Genomic DNA, 14,201 nt, shown 5'->3' on the forward strand with positions numbered 1-14,201 from the left:
CCTGGGTGCTTGACAGAAACACAGAACTTCAGACTCCATCCCAGACCCACTGAAAAAGCATCTGTATCACAAGATTCCCAGGTGACTCCTATGCACGTTCATGTTTGGGAAACGCCACTGTAGGGATACGTTTCTATCAGAGTGCTGTCCATGGCACAGACGACCAGGAGCATCAGCATCATGGTTGCCTGGGAACTGTGAGAGGTGGAAATTCCCAGGCCTCACCCCAGACCTCTGGAATCAGAATCTCTGAGGGTGGGGCCCACATGTGTACGTTTTCACAAGCCTTCCAGGTGATTCTGCCGCATGCTCAAGGTCGAGAACCACAGGGCTAGGAGTTTCCTGGAGGAAAAAAAATGTTAAAAGGAGAGTGGGGAGAGGAGAGCAAGGAAGGTTTAGATTGAGTCTTTCTCTACGATATTAGGAAACTTCTATGGGGGCGACATCATGAAGGTCTGGACATGGGAGCCTTCAACTTTTATAGTGAGCAAAGGGACCAGACAGCTAGGCTAAGAGGCATCCTCACCTCTTACCATGAAGTCCATGAAGTCTGGATTTTTATCACCTTTGTTTCAAACAAAATTATTAAATCTTTTTTTCAAGCTCTGATAGATTTTTAGTCATCTATTAGAAAAATGTTTCCTTTGCAACTTTAGTTTGAAAAGTGAGATTTTTATGTTGAAAACTAAACTCCAAGAAAAATGATCTAAAAATATATCTTACTTCTCAAATACATCATAAAATTACAAAACAAAATGGGGAAAATATTTGTAACATGTGCTAAAGTGCCAATATCCTTGATATAAAAAGAATTGCTGTAAATCACCAGGAAAAAAGACGAACACAAAACCAGAAAAATTGGTAAAGGAAATGAATAAGCCAAACAAAATATCAATGACCACAATCTCATTAAAAAGTGTTCAAACTCACTAGTTATCAAAGAAAAGCAAAATAGAACAATGAGTCGATTATTCGCCCAAACTGATAAAAAAAAAAGAAGAAGGAAAAACGTTTAAATATAGCATAATTCCTAGTGTGTTACCTGGGATGCAGTAAGTATACTTCATGTATGTTATATATGTATCAAAGCCTTAAAAATGCAAATGATGACCCTTCCAAAAATGTACTCTAAAGAAATAATCAGAAAAATGCACATAGATTTCCTTACAAGACTGTTTACTATTGTATCATATCCACCACAGCAAAAAACGGCTCATAAGCTAAATGCCCAACAGAAGGATTTGTCAAATAAAGCATGAAGCATTCAGCACAAATGAGCTGTTAAAAACCACGATTTAAAGGGCTCTCTCTCTCTCTCTCTTTTTTAATTGTGTATGTGTGTTTGCTCAAGAGGGAGTGTAGCCATGTTCAATGGCAGGGGGAGGAGAATACATACATCCCCAAGTCAATGTCACAGAATCTTACTGTAAAGAATGTGTGATGAATAAATCCAGCCAGGGAAGATCCCCAAATGTATTCAAGGGGTCAAAGATGAGGAACCTAGCGCCTGGTTGAGTGAGGATGCCAAGGAGATAGCATGGGGCACACTTTGATCCTTCCCACACACCCTCCACTCTCTGATGTGGACCATGGACTCTTCCTTGATCTTAAACAAAGTCATACGCAAGTGGACCTTCCAGCTCCATTTTCCAACCAGACAGCTGCACCTATAAAGCCACCACTCTCTGGGGTGTAATACTGATGTCTGGTCCATTCCCATGCCCTTTGATTACAATCCAGAAAGGTTACAGAGAGGATGAGCGCTGTCCGGTGTTGAAATGTGTCGGCTCTTCTTCAGACTGCAGTTGGAGAGAATCTAAACGAGGGAAGAGGTACCTACTCCTTGGAAGAAGGGCTAGAGTCAGTAGCCAAAGTTCTGTTCTTCACTCTGTTCCTAATGCTGCTGCTCTGGGTACGTGCCTCACCCCTGAACTTCATTTTTTCAAGTTCAAAAATCAAGAGAGTCACTGGCCTCAGGACCTTAACTTTCCTAAGGTCCTTTCTCCTTTGGGCTGTGACAACGTTGCAGAGAGTAGTGCTGTTAAGGGGACTGACTAGTTGTGAATGTTACTGCAGAAGCCGGTTTGGGGAAAGGCACATTTCCTGGAGAGAAGAATGTGAAGCTGAAGATCAGCACACCAGGAAAAAGGGGGAATTGATCATATCAGCAATAGGAAGATAAAGTCAGCGTATCAGGGTGTAGTCTGCTCGGCTGCCAGAAAGACAAGCCCTCTAGTGTGTGTTTATGTGAATCACCAGGGAATGTGATGAGAAGGCTGATTATGGGTGGAGCAGGTAGTTTAAGTGAGTGAAAGGGAATAACTTTGTTATAAGAGGCATCTGAGGGACAAAAACCAAACAAAACACTAAAAACCCCCCAAAACCAAAAACAAACAAAACTTGACTTAGCCAACTCCTTTTTCCCATAATCACCACTCACCTCTTAAGAAAACCAATCAATTGAGAGATGAGAAGGAATCTAGAGAGTCATTCTACAATGACTCATACAAATGAAAACAATGATGCTGAGGAAAGAAACTTTCTCACATTAAAGTTCAGGGTTTCAAAGAATTCATGTTTTTTTTTCTTTATCTTGATGGGTTTTTTCTTTTTATTAGAAATAGCAGAGAACACAGAGACTCAATTAAGCTTTCACAGATCTAGAAAATACTTCTAGAGCAGAGGTGTCCAAACTTTTTTCAACGTTTTTCATCAAGGGCCATATGCGGTAAAATACACAAACAGTCGGGCCACTCACTCGAGGTGAAGTACGTATTGCCTCACCTGGTTTATTTAAGTAAACTAAATGTATTTTTGGAATTTGCTGCGGACCAATTAACAATGGATTGCGGACTGCAGTTGGCCCGAGGGCCGCAGTTTTGACACCCCTGCTCTGGAGCCTTGGGCCAGTAATTCACCTAAGCTTGTAAATTTTCATATGTCAAGTACTATATGGATAGGATGCCAGGCACTGAAGATTTCATTTGATCATTTCTTATTGAATCTAAGATACTATGAAGGTAAGATATATCATCAAATGGACAATTATACTATGCTGTGACATGGTAAGATGTTTTCCCATTTCAGAGATGTTAAAATATAAAAAATAATATATTTTGGATATGAAACATGTTAACTATCCTAACTCTGTTGAATATTATGGTTTATGTTTAAATCTGATTTTAACTGCTACCTAGACACTATTACATCTTAGGATGTGTTGAGGCAACTCTGGTCAACACTTTATTATCCTCAGGGCCTTATTCTAATACCTGGGTCAGTAAGACTAGGTAGAGAGGGTCACTGGTAGCAGGGGTGCTGTGTTGTAAGGTATAGGAAAATTGTCTTGGCAAATTGATAGGGTGCTACAACAACAGGCGAAGGATAAGAGTACTTGTCAAATCCAGTTCCAAGTACTTGACGGTGCAGTTATTTCAATATTGTTCCTTCTTTAGGGAAAGAGGTTTGAGACCATCAAGGTATCAAATCCGTAAGATCCATAGAATGTCTCATTCACCTGTCTAGCATCAGCAATGAAGCACTGGATCTAATACTGTTTATACTTTGTTCTGAAGGGCTTGTCTTTCAGTATTATGAAGTTTCCTCCATTGTAGCCTACTTGCCTGGACCGAAGATGGGGTTAAGAAATAAAAGAGTCCCATGGGACTCACAAGGAAATGTACTTAATTAAGAAAAATTGACCGATTCACTAAATTGTGTGAGTACCTACTTATTTGTGAGACACCTTAAACTTCACAACAATTGGAGTAGGTTCCATTATTGCTTCCATTATGCAGATGAGGAAAGCGAGGTATTCTGGTCCAAATCATGTGGCTCGTAAGGGAAGGAGCCAGGACTTGAATGTGGGTGGTTGAATACCAGAGCCTGTGTGTTTAATCACTGCACTAATAAATAAGAAATAAATTTTGCTATTAAGGAGATTCAGACACATAAACTAGCTATGACATAGAGGAAAGTACTTTAATAGAGATGTGTACAAAGTGCTATGGAGCCCAGAGGATGAAGCAATTAAGTTCATGGATCTTATATGTTAATAAGAACACTAAGCGTGAGAGTGAGTCAGTTCCATTTTCTTTTTAAGAAGGGACAGACCTTATTATTTTATAATTTTAGGTCATGGTTTTCCAAGATACCATGCATTTGCCTATTTGGGGATTGAACAGCAGTGCATGAACTCCAAGCTTCATGGGTACCCAACACAAGGTTCATTAGATATTAGCTCATAAATGTACTCTAAACAAATGTTTTAGTTGCAGAAAATCTCAAACACACACAAAAGAAATGAGGTGGAACTGCTTAGGGTAAAATTTTAACTACGAGAGAGAAACAAGGAACAACAAGCGAGAATCTAGAGAATTAAAAGTCCCATTCTTGTTTGCACTGTGTGCACTTCACTCCAGGTTGTCTTGCTACTAGATTTTGAAACTATAGGGATCGTATTAAAACTGTATTAAAATCTAAAGCACATTAAGTAAACATAGTCTGAAGCAGAACTTCTAGTTCTTGGGTGTAGTTAAGAAGAGATTTATGATGGTAGACCGGAAGTTCAACTAGAGCAAAAGCTCAGCTAGATGAGAAATTCAGTTAGACCAGACCACAGAGACTAATCTTGCTCTTAAGACTAGGGTTCTAGAAGGATGACTGTGACGTGAGTAGATTTATTTTTTATTCAGTTCACTATAGAACTAGCAAAATAGTAGTAGTGATGATATACATGAAACCAAGAATACAAATGAGTGGTTGTGCCTTCCTGTTATCAAAGTTTGATCATCTTGGCAGCCTGTGTAGTAAGGAATGAACCGGAGCTCAGTGCCTATTTTACCTTTTACTCTGGTAGAAGACACCTTAGTACCCAAGAGTCTACCCTATTAACGCATATTTTCACAACAGGCTACAGGCTTCTGGGTTCCATTCTGCATTTTTGGGTCTACTTAAGGTTCAAAGATAGCAAGCTGGGCAGTGGCTGAAGACCAAGGTCATGAATTATTTTGATGTGATTAAAAAAGTTTTGGGGTGTATGTGTGATATTAAGATTCAGAAGAAGAAGCAACAGATTAGATATATCAAGACATACACACACACACACACACACACAAATATTCATTCTGTAGTTGCAAATCCATATTGATTTGCCTGTTCTACGCATTGGCATTGCTGACTAGAAGGTATCTTGAGATGAGAAAGGGGTTAGAATAAAGTCAATGGCATCTGAGAACCCAAGAACGAATGGTAGAAAGAACAGGGTGGGGATGGTGATGGTGATGGTGAGGTTAGGTGAAAACTGGGAGTAGAGGAAAGTGACAGGTAAAGGAAATGATTTGTGCAAAAGCCACAAGATGAGAGCATGGCTATTCAGAGAACTGGAAGGCATTCATCATGAGGTCTCTCAGTGTTGCAATTATGACTTATGGAACATTTTGGGCTGTTCTTTAAACATAGCCTGAAGTTATCTGGTGGGACTCTTATGAAACAATAAGGCTGCCTTGTGATTAGGAACATTTTCTTTTGCAAACATCAGAAACATAGGTGGTAATAATAAACCACCACAGTTGTAAAGCTCACTTGGGGTTGAAAACACCAGCCACATTCTAGCTAGGGTTTGATCTCTAGAAAGTGTGCTGTGCCTGATTACTTTGAACTCTAGCCTTGGACTTCAGGTGTTGGGAAAGTAATTTCTAGATCTTGTCGGTATTGCTTCTTTGCACCTCAGTTTTCTTAAGTGTAAAGAGGGAGCTTTGCAGAATTAGTTGAGACGGGTTGGGGAAGTGCTGAGCCAGGGAGGGATGCGAACCTTTACTCAGCTACTGGTAAATGTTAGGCAGCCACATGACTTTCAATTCTCACTTTAGAAGACAATGTAGGAGAAAATACATTTTAAGTGACAAAGCAGGATGTAAACTATAAGGTGTGCAAAAAAGAGTCTGGAACCATTTCCCCTTTGATTATATAGGTCAAAGATTCTCAATAAAGGATCCAGACTCTTTGGAAGAATGTAGTATAATTGAGAAATGCATACAGGTAGTGTTTGCTACTTTTTTTGTGGTGTTCACCTTACTCCATCCTTTCTGGTTTTTCTAGGTTGTCAGTTTGCACTCTTTATTACACTTGCTGATCAGATACACTTTGAACTTACAGAAGCATAAACTAGCTAGGTGCAGCACTCTGCTAGGAAAGTAAAAGATCCAGTGGACATAATGAAAGAAGGAATTTTAATGATTCAGAAGGGCGAGGATCAGGTGGGTAATTAGACAGGTCAGGACTTATGAGGGTGGAGTGAACACACTAGAAGTGGTTTCTATGAGGAGTGGGTGTGATCAGTATTTCCTCTGGAGAGAAGGGGACAGCAGTCTTGCGCACACACCCAAACAGCCTAGATCTACGGGGGTCTCTTTAAAGTAACTTGGCTCCATTCACAAAACTTAACAGCTCAAATGTGAGTATATTCCATTGAGGATCATTTATTTTAAGTGGCTTTGCCAGCTGATAACTGCCGCTAGGAACATGTAGCTGCCGTGCCAGCCGAAGACATACAGCCCTTTACAGTACATTTGCAGCCTTTCATTATTTTCAAAACAGCCCATTTCTTCCAGATTCCATCCATAGCTACACTTCAGGCCCAGGTTATCCTGAATGGCTTTTATAACATAAATAGGGGGGAAAAATAAAGATCTGAAGTTGTCACCGCTTTAAGGTCAGAGCAGAGTCAGGAGAGAATCATGAGTAATTAGCTATAATTCCTTAACAAAAGAAAAAAGAGTATTGCTGCTGCCATGTTGGTTGTTAAGGAAGCATAAGGAAGTAATTCTGATGTAACTTGGCTGGTAAATTTGAGATATTGTAAGTGTTCACCTGCCACATAAAACATAAGGATATGCTGTCAAAATACGCTGAAAGTTTCAATAATTAAGTTTCTTAATTTGATCACCAGCAAATATTTTCTTTCCGTGTACACAAGTGGCTCAAAGTTTATTGATATTTCCTCTTGGTAACAGCTTTCATTTTTACATTGAACCAATATTCATCTTGATTTGAATTTTTCTCTGAAGATTCCTGAAGGAGTGTTTAAACAAAACTATACCGAGGCAAGATCTTTAAATTTATACAATGCATGCCAATGCATATGCCAGATTAATTAGGGTAAACAGAAAGTTGATATATGTGTTAAGTGGGACTTCAATTAATTTTAATGAATTAAAGATTACTTTCTATGAATATCAAAGAATATTTATGAATATATAAGTAATATATTTTCATTGAAAATAAGTAAGAAATAAAGGGAAAATTTGGATGAGTTAAAAAATCACCTTATAGTTCCATATCTTAGGGAAAGTGATTATTAACAAAGTTGAGCAAACCCTTTTCATATTGCATATGCATATTTCAGGCAACTCAGAGTACACTATAAAGACATTTTATATATTGTTTTCCACTGAACATTATGCTATAATGATTTTTTATGTTATTAAAACTCTGTAAAAATGATATTTAATCTTATAAATATACCATGAATTCCATAACGAATTCAGGATTTCTAGTTATGTAAGTTGTTGCTGATTTTTAATATTACAAATGCTGTGATAATTATCTTTGTGCATAAATATTTGCCTCTAACTCAGATTTTTTTATGTGATTCCTTCTCACAAGGAATTATGGAAGTAAAAGGTATGCATGCATATTTTTAAAATTTTGATATATGTTGCCAATGTTTCGAACGTTGTACTAATTTAAACTCCCTAAAGAAGTTCAAGACAATGATTTCATCTAATAGCCAACTACATATTATCATTTAAACAAACACTACAGCCACTACCAACAAAATCTTTGCCAATTTGTTAGGTGAAAATTTACATCATTTTATTTTGCGTTTCTTTTGTAATTAGTGAGACTACTCATTTTCTATCTATATTTCTTCTTTAGTGAATTGCTTGTTCATATCTCTGTCCAAAACAAAGTATTTTCTTATGGCTATGTATTAAATCATAATGTTTTAGATGTCTATTTTGTCATTAATATTTTCACTTGGTATTAATATTCAGTTTATGTCAATTTTTGACTTGTTAGAGAAGTTTCCACATTTTTGTAGTCAGACATATTTGTTACTTTTGTGGATCCTTAAAATTTTTATTTTAGAATTATTTGAAAGTGTACAATTGAGTGGTTTTTAGTATATTCACAAAGTTGTGCAACTATCACCATTACCTAATTGCAGAACATTTCATCACGCCAAAAAAAACAATCCTATATTCATTAGGAATTACTCCTCATCCTCCCTCCTCATCATCTGTCCCTGTAGATTTGCTTATTCTGGGCATTTTACATAATGCTTTTGTGATTTTTGATGCAGCATGCACTATTTTAATTATTGCAGCATGGAATCATACACTAGATGGTCTTCTGTGTCTGGCTTCTTTCACTTAGCATGTTTTCAAGGTTCCCAAGGTTAATGTCAGTCTTTAGTTTTTGTCCCCCAATTATGTTTGGTTTTGCTACATCCTTTGCCTTTTTTTGAGAAGCCACAGAAACTTAAAATTTATTTGGCCATAGTACACCCTAATCCACTGTCTTCAGCTAATTTGCCAGTCAGCTACTGGTTCTTAACATCAGATCATTAGGCATGACGCACATTACTTTGGAAAGTTTTACTAGAGTAGAAACAATCTTTCTAGTCTGAGTTTTAGAGACTTTAGTAAGAATAGACTTTAAATTTTTCCAAAAATCTTTTCCTATATTTATTAAAATGATCATATGGCTTTTCGTACTTGACATTCCTATGATACAGGGTAGGAGTAACTTTACTATGGTTGAACAATGTTTTCATTCTTGTGGCGAAAACCATATTCCATTTGATTGTATTGTTTATTTATCTTGTTGTTAACTATTTTATGTTTGCCACATGAATATTCCAAAGTTAAGAAGTAGTGTTTGAATATGCCAGATTAAAAAAAAAGCAGATATTTGGGGCCGGGCATATCTCAGTTTTAATTCAAGTTACTCTGTGACCTTAGGCATTTTTCCTTCTTATCTTCAATATGCATTATTTTTTTAGATTTTTAAACTTATGAGTATGGAAAATTTTATATCTTGCTTTTTCCCTTATTTAACCTTACACCATATGCATTTTCCATGTTATGATTTTTGAACGCCACATAATATGTGATTCAGAAATGTGCTTACGTTAGCATAAAGATCTTTATTGTTGGACCTTTCATCCATGTCCACATTTTACCAATAATGATAATGCTTTGATGAACTTCTTTATGCCAAAAACTTGCTTTATATTAGCTCAAAGCATATAAAAATACTTTTAAGGATACATCTTTTCAAAGTGCCTTCTAAAATTATTAAACCAATTTACATTTCACTGACAATGTATAAAATTTTCGATTTCATCCACGTTTGCCAGCATTGTTTATAGACATTAAAAATAAATCACTGCTACTGGTGCAGACGTTATGGAAGGCAGTGTGGAGGTTCCTCAAAAAATTACGAATAGAATTGCCATATGACCCAGCAATCCCTCTCCTGGGTATCTACCCAAAAAATCTGAAAACATGTATACATAAAGACACGTGTGCTCCAATGTTCACTGCAGCTTTGTTTACGGTGGCCAAGACATGGAAACAACCAAAATGTCCTTTGATAGATGAATGGATAAAGAAGTTGTGATATATATACACAATGGAATACTATTCGTTGGTAAGAAAAGATGATATAGGAACATTTGTGACAACATAGATGGATCTTGAGAGTGTAATGCTGAGCGAAATAAGTCAGACAGAAAGAGCAGAGAACCATGTGATTTCACTGATATGTGGTACATAAACCAAAAACAACAAAAGAACAAGACAAACAAATGAGAAACAGAAACTCATAGACACAGACAATAGTTTAGTGGTTACCAGTGGGTAAGGGGGGTGGGGGGTGGGAGATAAGGGTAAGGGGGATCAAATATATGGTGATGGAAGAAGAACTGACTCTGGGTGGTGAACACACAATGGGATTTATAGATGATGTAATACAGAATTGTACACCTGAAATCTATGTAATTTTACTAACAATTGTCATCCCAATAAATTTAAGAAATAAATTATAAAAAAACAAAACAAAAATAAAAAAAAAGAAATAAAAAGAAATTTTAAAAAAGGCATTATCTCTGATAGATTTTTCTATACACCTTCATTTGTGCAATAAAAATACCTTCTCTGTTACATATTAAATATACTTGCAGAGTTTCAAAAAAAAATAAATCACTGCTAATCTGATAAACAAAATGGTTTGTCACTGTTTGAATTTGCGTATCATATTGGTGAGGCTGAACATTTTCTCACACACATATGAATTTATTGCATTTCTTTGGTGAATTGTCTGTTTTTTGAATTGCATACTTGTTTTTCAATTACATAATAAAGACATTATAATAAAAACATTATTTCTTGGTCCATCATAAAAATGTGTCTACATTATGATTATTCTTTTAATGAAATCCAGACTTTTTATTTAATTTACTTATGCTATGGAACCTGCTCATCACTCCTATTTAATTTTTCTCTAACTTCTAGGTTTAGAAGGTTTTTATATAAGCCTTCAAATTCTTCTTGAGAAGAACTCTAAAACATGATCTGTATGGTTTTAATATTGATATTTAACTCCCGAATGCACCTTGAATTTATTTTGTTACACAGTAAGAATACAAATTAAAAGATTTTCACACTTTTACCAATTATCTAATGCCAGTCACTCAATACTTCTCTCACTTTTTTATATTTTATAACAAAAATCCCACTATTGACTTCTTCTTGATCACTTATGAGTTTTTAAATAGAATATTTGAATTTATATGTATAGACTACTGCATTGATGCTTTTGTGATTCTTGATCCAGCATGCACTATTTTAATTATTGCAGCATTTTTTATTTTTAGTACAGATGGTCCTTTGCCTGATTTTTCTTTAAAATATTTTAATTTTCCTTTTTATTGCTTAATGAACATTAGAATACATAATTTGGTCATTCCTCCCTGCTCTCCATCCCCCGAAAGAAAAAGTCCAATATGGCAATTAGGAATGGAATTACATTATGACTATAATTTATTTGGGAAAAATCAACATCTTTAAGATATGCTGTTCTCTCACCCAGGAAATTCAATTCCTCTCATTCTTTGAGCATTTATAAATGTTTATAGATATAATTTAATAATGTTCTTCCTTGTGACCACATAATTTCTTATTTATATAATATATACATGCATATGTATATATATGTACATACATATATTACTGATATTGTGAATAGGTATTTTTCAGTATATTTTCAATTTATAAATGACATGCAGGAAAGCTCTTTGTTTTTGTATATTTATCATGTAACCACCCAGTTTACTGGACTCTGTGTTTCTAATCGATTTTCATCTTACAAAATATATTATTGTATCTTTGGCCAAAATGAAAATTGTGGCTCTTAATTTTCTAATTTTTATACCTTTAATTTGTTTTATAAATTTATGTACTGTGGCTTTGGCTGGAACTCACAGGATGATGTTTAAGATCAATGGGGATAGCCTGTTTGCTTTGTTTCGCATTTAAAGGAAAGCACTTAATGGTTCACTGTAGGACTGATTATAGATGGTTTGAAACAGATGTGGTTTGGCATGCTGGACTAACACTTTACTTCTATTTTGGAAATTCAAGAATTCACTGTGAATATATGTATACCGAAGATTTAAAGAACAACATTCTTCAACAACTTTTAGTATTATCGCTCTCATAGCTCTACATCTGTAGACCCTCATATCATTTGCAAACCACACCTGGATGGTGCATTACTTCCTTGTACTGTCTGTGTAATACAACTAATTGATTTACTGTGAAATATAGATCTTTTAATCTATTCAAAGCAACCCAATACACATTCTATTTAGTATGTACACTTTCAGAACCGAGTTTTGTTTTCAATTGCAGTGGCTTTCCTGAGCTTAAATCTTCTGGTGCCACCTTTCTTTTTGTTACTTGGATTTTGAGATTTATTGTATAGTTTTATGATTATAAATGACAAAGATCAACATAGTTTGGAAATTGACAGGATATAAATAAACTAAATAAAAGGTATACTCATAAGCATAAGATTGGTCAAGAGAGTTAATGCCAGGAGAAGAGAGGAGTTGTCAATAGCTGAGGGAAGTGCAGGGCAGCGAGCAGAACCACTAGGACAGTCACAATCCTGTTTACCATTCCTTCATTTCTTCACAGTGTTACAATGCACCCTGCGCCCTATGTGGGAGTAGTTCTCCTGGAGGATGGAGATTCATTGATTGTGATTTTCCTATTTTAAACAAAATCTAGTATTTGGCTTTATTTTCCAGAAGTCTGGGGAAGTCTTCATCCCTGGTAGAAGTATAATGATGGATTTAGGGAAAGGCTAAGGAACACCACAGCTCTGCCTTGGGCAGATTCAATTCTTTTTTTGAAGGTGGGACTAGGAGCAGAGTTCTGGGGAACTTTTTCCATTTGCCTTTTTTCTTCCCTTTCCCTCACCTCCTATTCCTGTCTCTTTTCTCCCAAAGCAGTGAGTTGTATGGTTATGACCCAGTCAGTGCTCTCTGTGAATCTTCCAGTTCTTGCTTTTTTTTTTTTTTTTTTAATTCCAGATGTGACAAGGAAGGGGAACACTTTACATTGTGAATCATAGTCATTATGCCTTTTCCCCCCATCCACTAAGTAGATGCCTATGGCTTTCCAAAAGTTGGGAAGTGAATTAGTCAGGATGCTGTTAGTACCAGGACAGCATTCTGTGTGGAGAGTAGTAGGTCCAATAGTTATTGTTACACATATTGTAAAGAACATGAAACTAAAATGAAGGGGTCTTCTTTACTGTAATTTCTTGGTACACTACATGTGACCCTGTTTTGTGCCAGGAGCATACATGAAAAATCATTAATGCTTTTCATTATTCTGTGGTCACTTCACAAAATGGCACCACCCAGCAAAACATTATTTAGTAGCAAAATATATTTTAATTGAAAAATCATTTTAAGTAACCGAATAAAAATGTGTACCAGGACCTTTCCCAATAGACAGCAGAGTATGTACATTTCAAGAGAGTGGAGCAGCATCTATTTAATATATTTTTATATAGAAAATACAGGCATATTTAAAAATGGAAACATGTAAGAAAGTATGTCACAAGGAATAACAAAATATAACACAAAATAAAAAAGTAAACCCCAAATCACAAGTTTACTCAACAAAACAAGACCCAGCACCGTGTTGGAATTTCTTTGCGTAAGTTCCAGGATGCCCAGGACTCTACCAGGAAGAGATGCTCCTGCTTTTAGGAGAGCTGGTTGCTCGTGCAGTGGTTAAAACCCAGTCCTCCTTTTCCTGGAACAAAAAACAAAGAGATTCAACAGAAAGGACTGAACTGAAGAGGTAATAGCCCTTTGGGGGCTGATTTAAACAGGATTGAAAGGCTCAGATACCTGGGCATTATCCGCGGCATTGTGTGTACGGATGGGAGTCATTCCTTGGGAGAACTAAGGGGCATGGAGAACAGGTGCTAACTTATGAAAAGGCCTGACAATCAGCAGACTTGAGTTTTAATCCTGGTTCTGTCACCAGTTTCCTATCTGATAATCCTCTCTTCTGTAAAATGAGGGATTTGGACTTCGTGAATCTGAAGATCACTTACAACATTAATAATCTCTGGTTTTTACTTATGGTTTTCATGTAGGATCAACTTTCTGAAGAGGCACATAGATATTAGAGGAAACACAGTCTCTTTCTTAGGGGTTGAACTATCTGGGAGCAATACCAGGCCAGTCTTCTTCATCAGTAGAAAAGGTTACAGATTGAGGGTTTTAATGGATGCCACAGGGTATTTGTCCACCAGCTGTCACAGATGCCTGGAAATTGTTCCATTTGTCAGCAAGAATTTATCGAGCATCAATTTTTGTGCCTGTGCTAAGTATAAGGGACATAATCTTGAAGGCACTTAATCTCATGCGAGAGAAGGAAATAAAACGTTATTTGTAAACATTTCTTGTTTGGAATTCTCAGAAAAGCTTTTTCCCCCCTTCCATTTCAGGGAATTATATTCCACTTTTCTTTTTTCTGGGAATTGCCAGCCTCTGCTGCCCTTTACCCAAAGGTAAGGTAAAGGTTTTGACAAAATAACGCTTCATGTTA

General features: G+C 36.3%; 1 protein-coding gene across 2 annotated transcripts in view; it reads right to left on the minus strand.

The window, feature by feature from the left end:
* Positions 1-215: 215 nt before the first annotated feature.
* Positions 216-14,201, minus strand: part of SVEP1 (sushi, von Willebrand factor type A, EGF and pentraxin domain containing 1) — a 164,134-nt gene continuing 150,148 nt past the window's right edge. The window contains exon 48 of one of the 2 annotated variants that reach the window (XM_019749534.2): positions 216-342. In XM_019749534.2, the coding sequence (XP_019605093.2) occupies positions 279-342 (64 nt within the window). In that variant the 3' untranslated portion in view covers positions 216-278. Of the gene's footprint in view, positions 343-13,103; positions 13,398-14,201 lie in introns of those variants that run through there. The other variant, XM_019749535.2, reaches the window with a different exon arrangement.

The sequence above is a fragment of the Rhinolophus sinicus genome, linkage group LG04, assembly GCF_036562045.2.
Source record: "Rhinolophus sinicus isolate RSC01 linkage group LG04, ASM3656204v1, whole genome shotgun sequence".
NCBI lineage: Eukaryota > Metazoa > Chordata > Mammalia > Chiroptera > Rhinolophidae > Rhinolophus > Rhinolophus sinicus.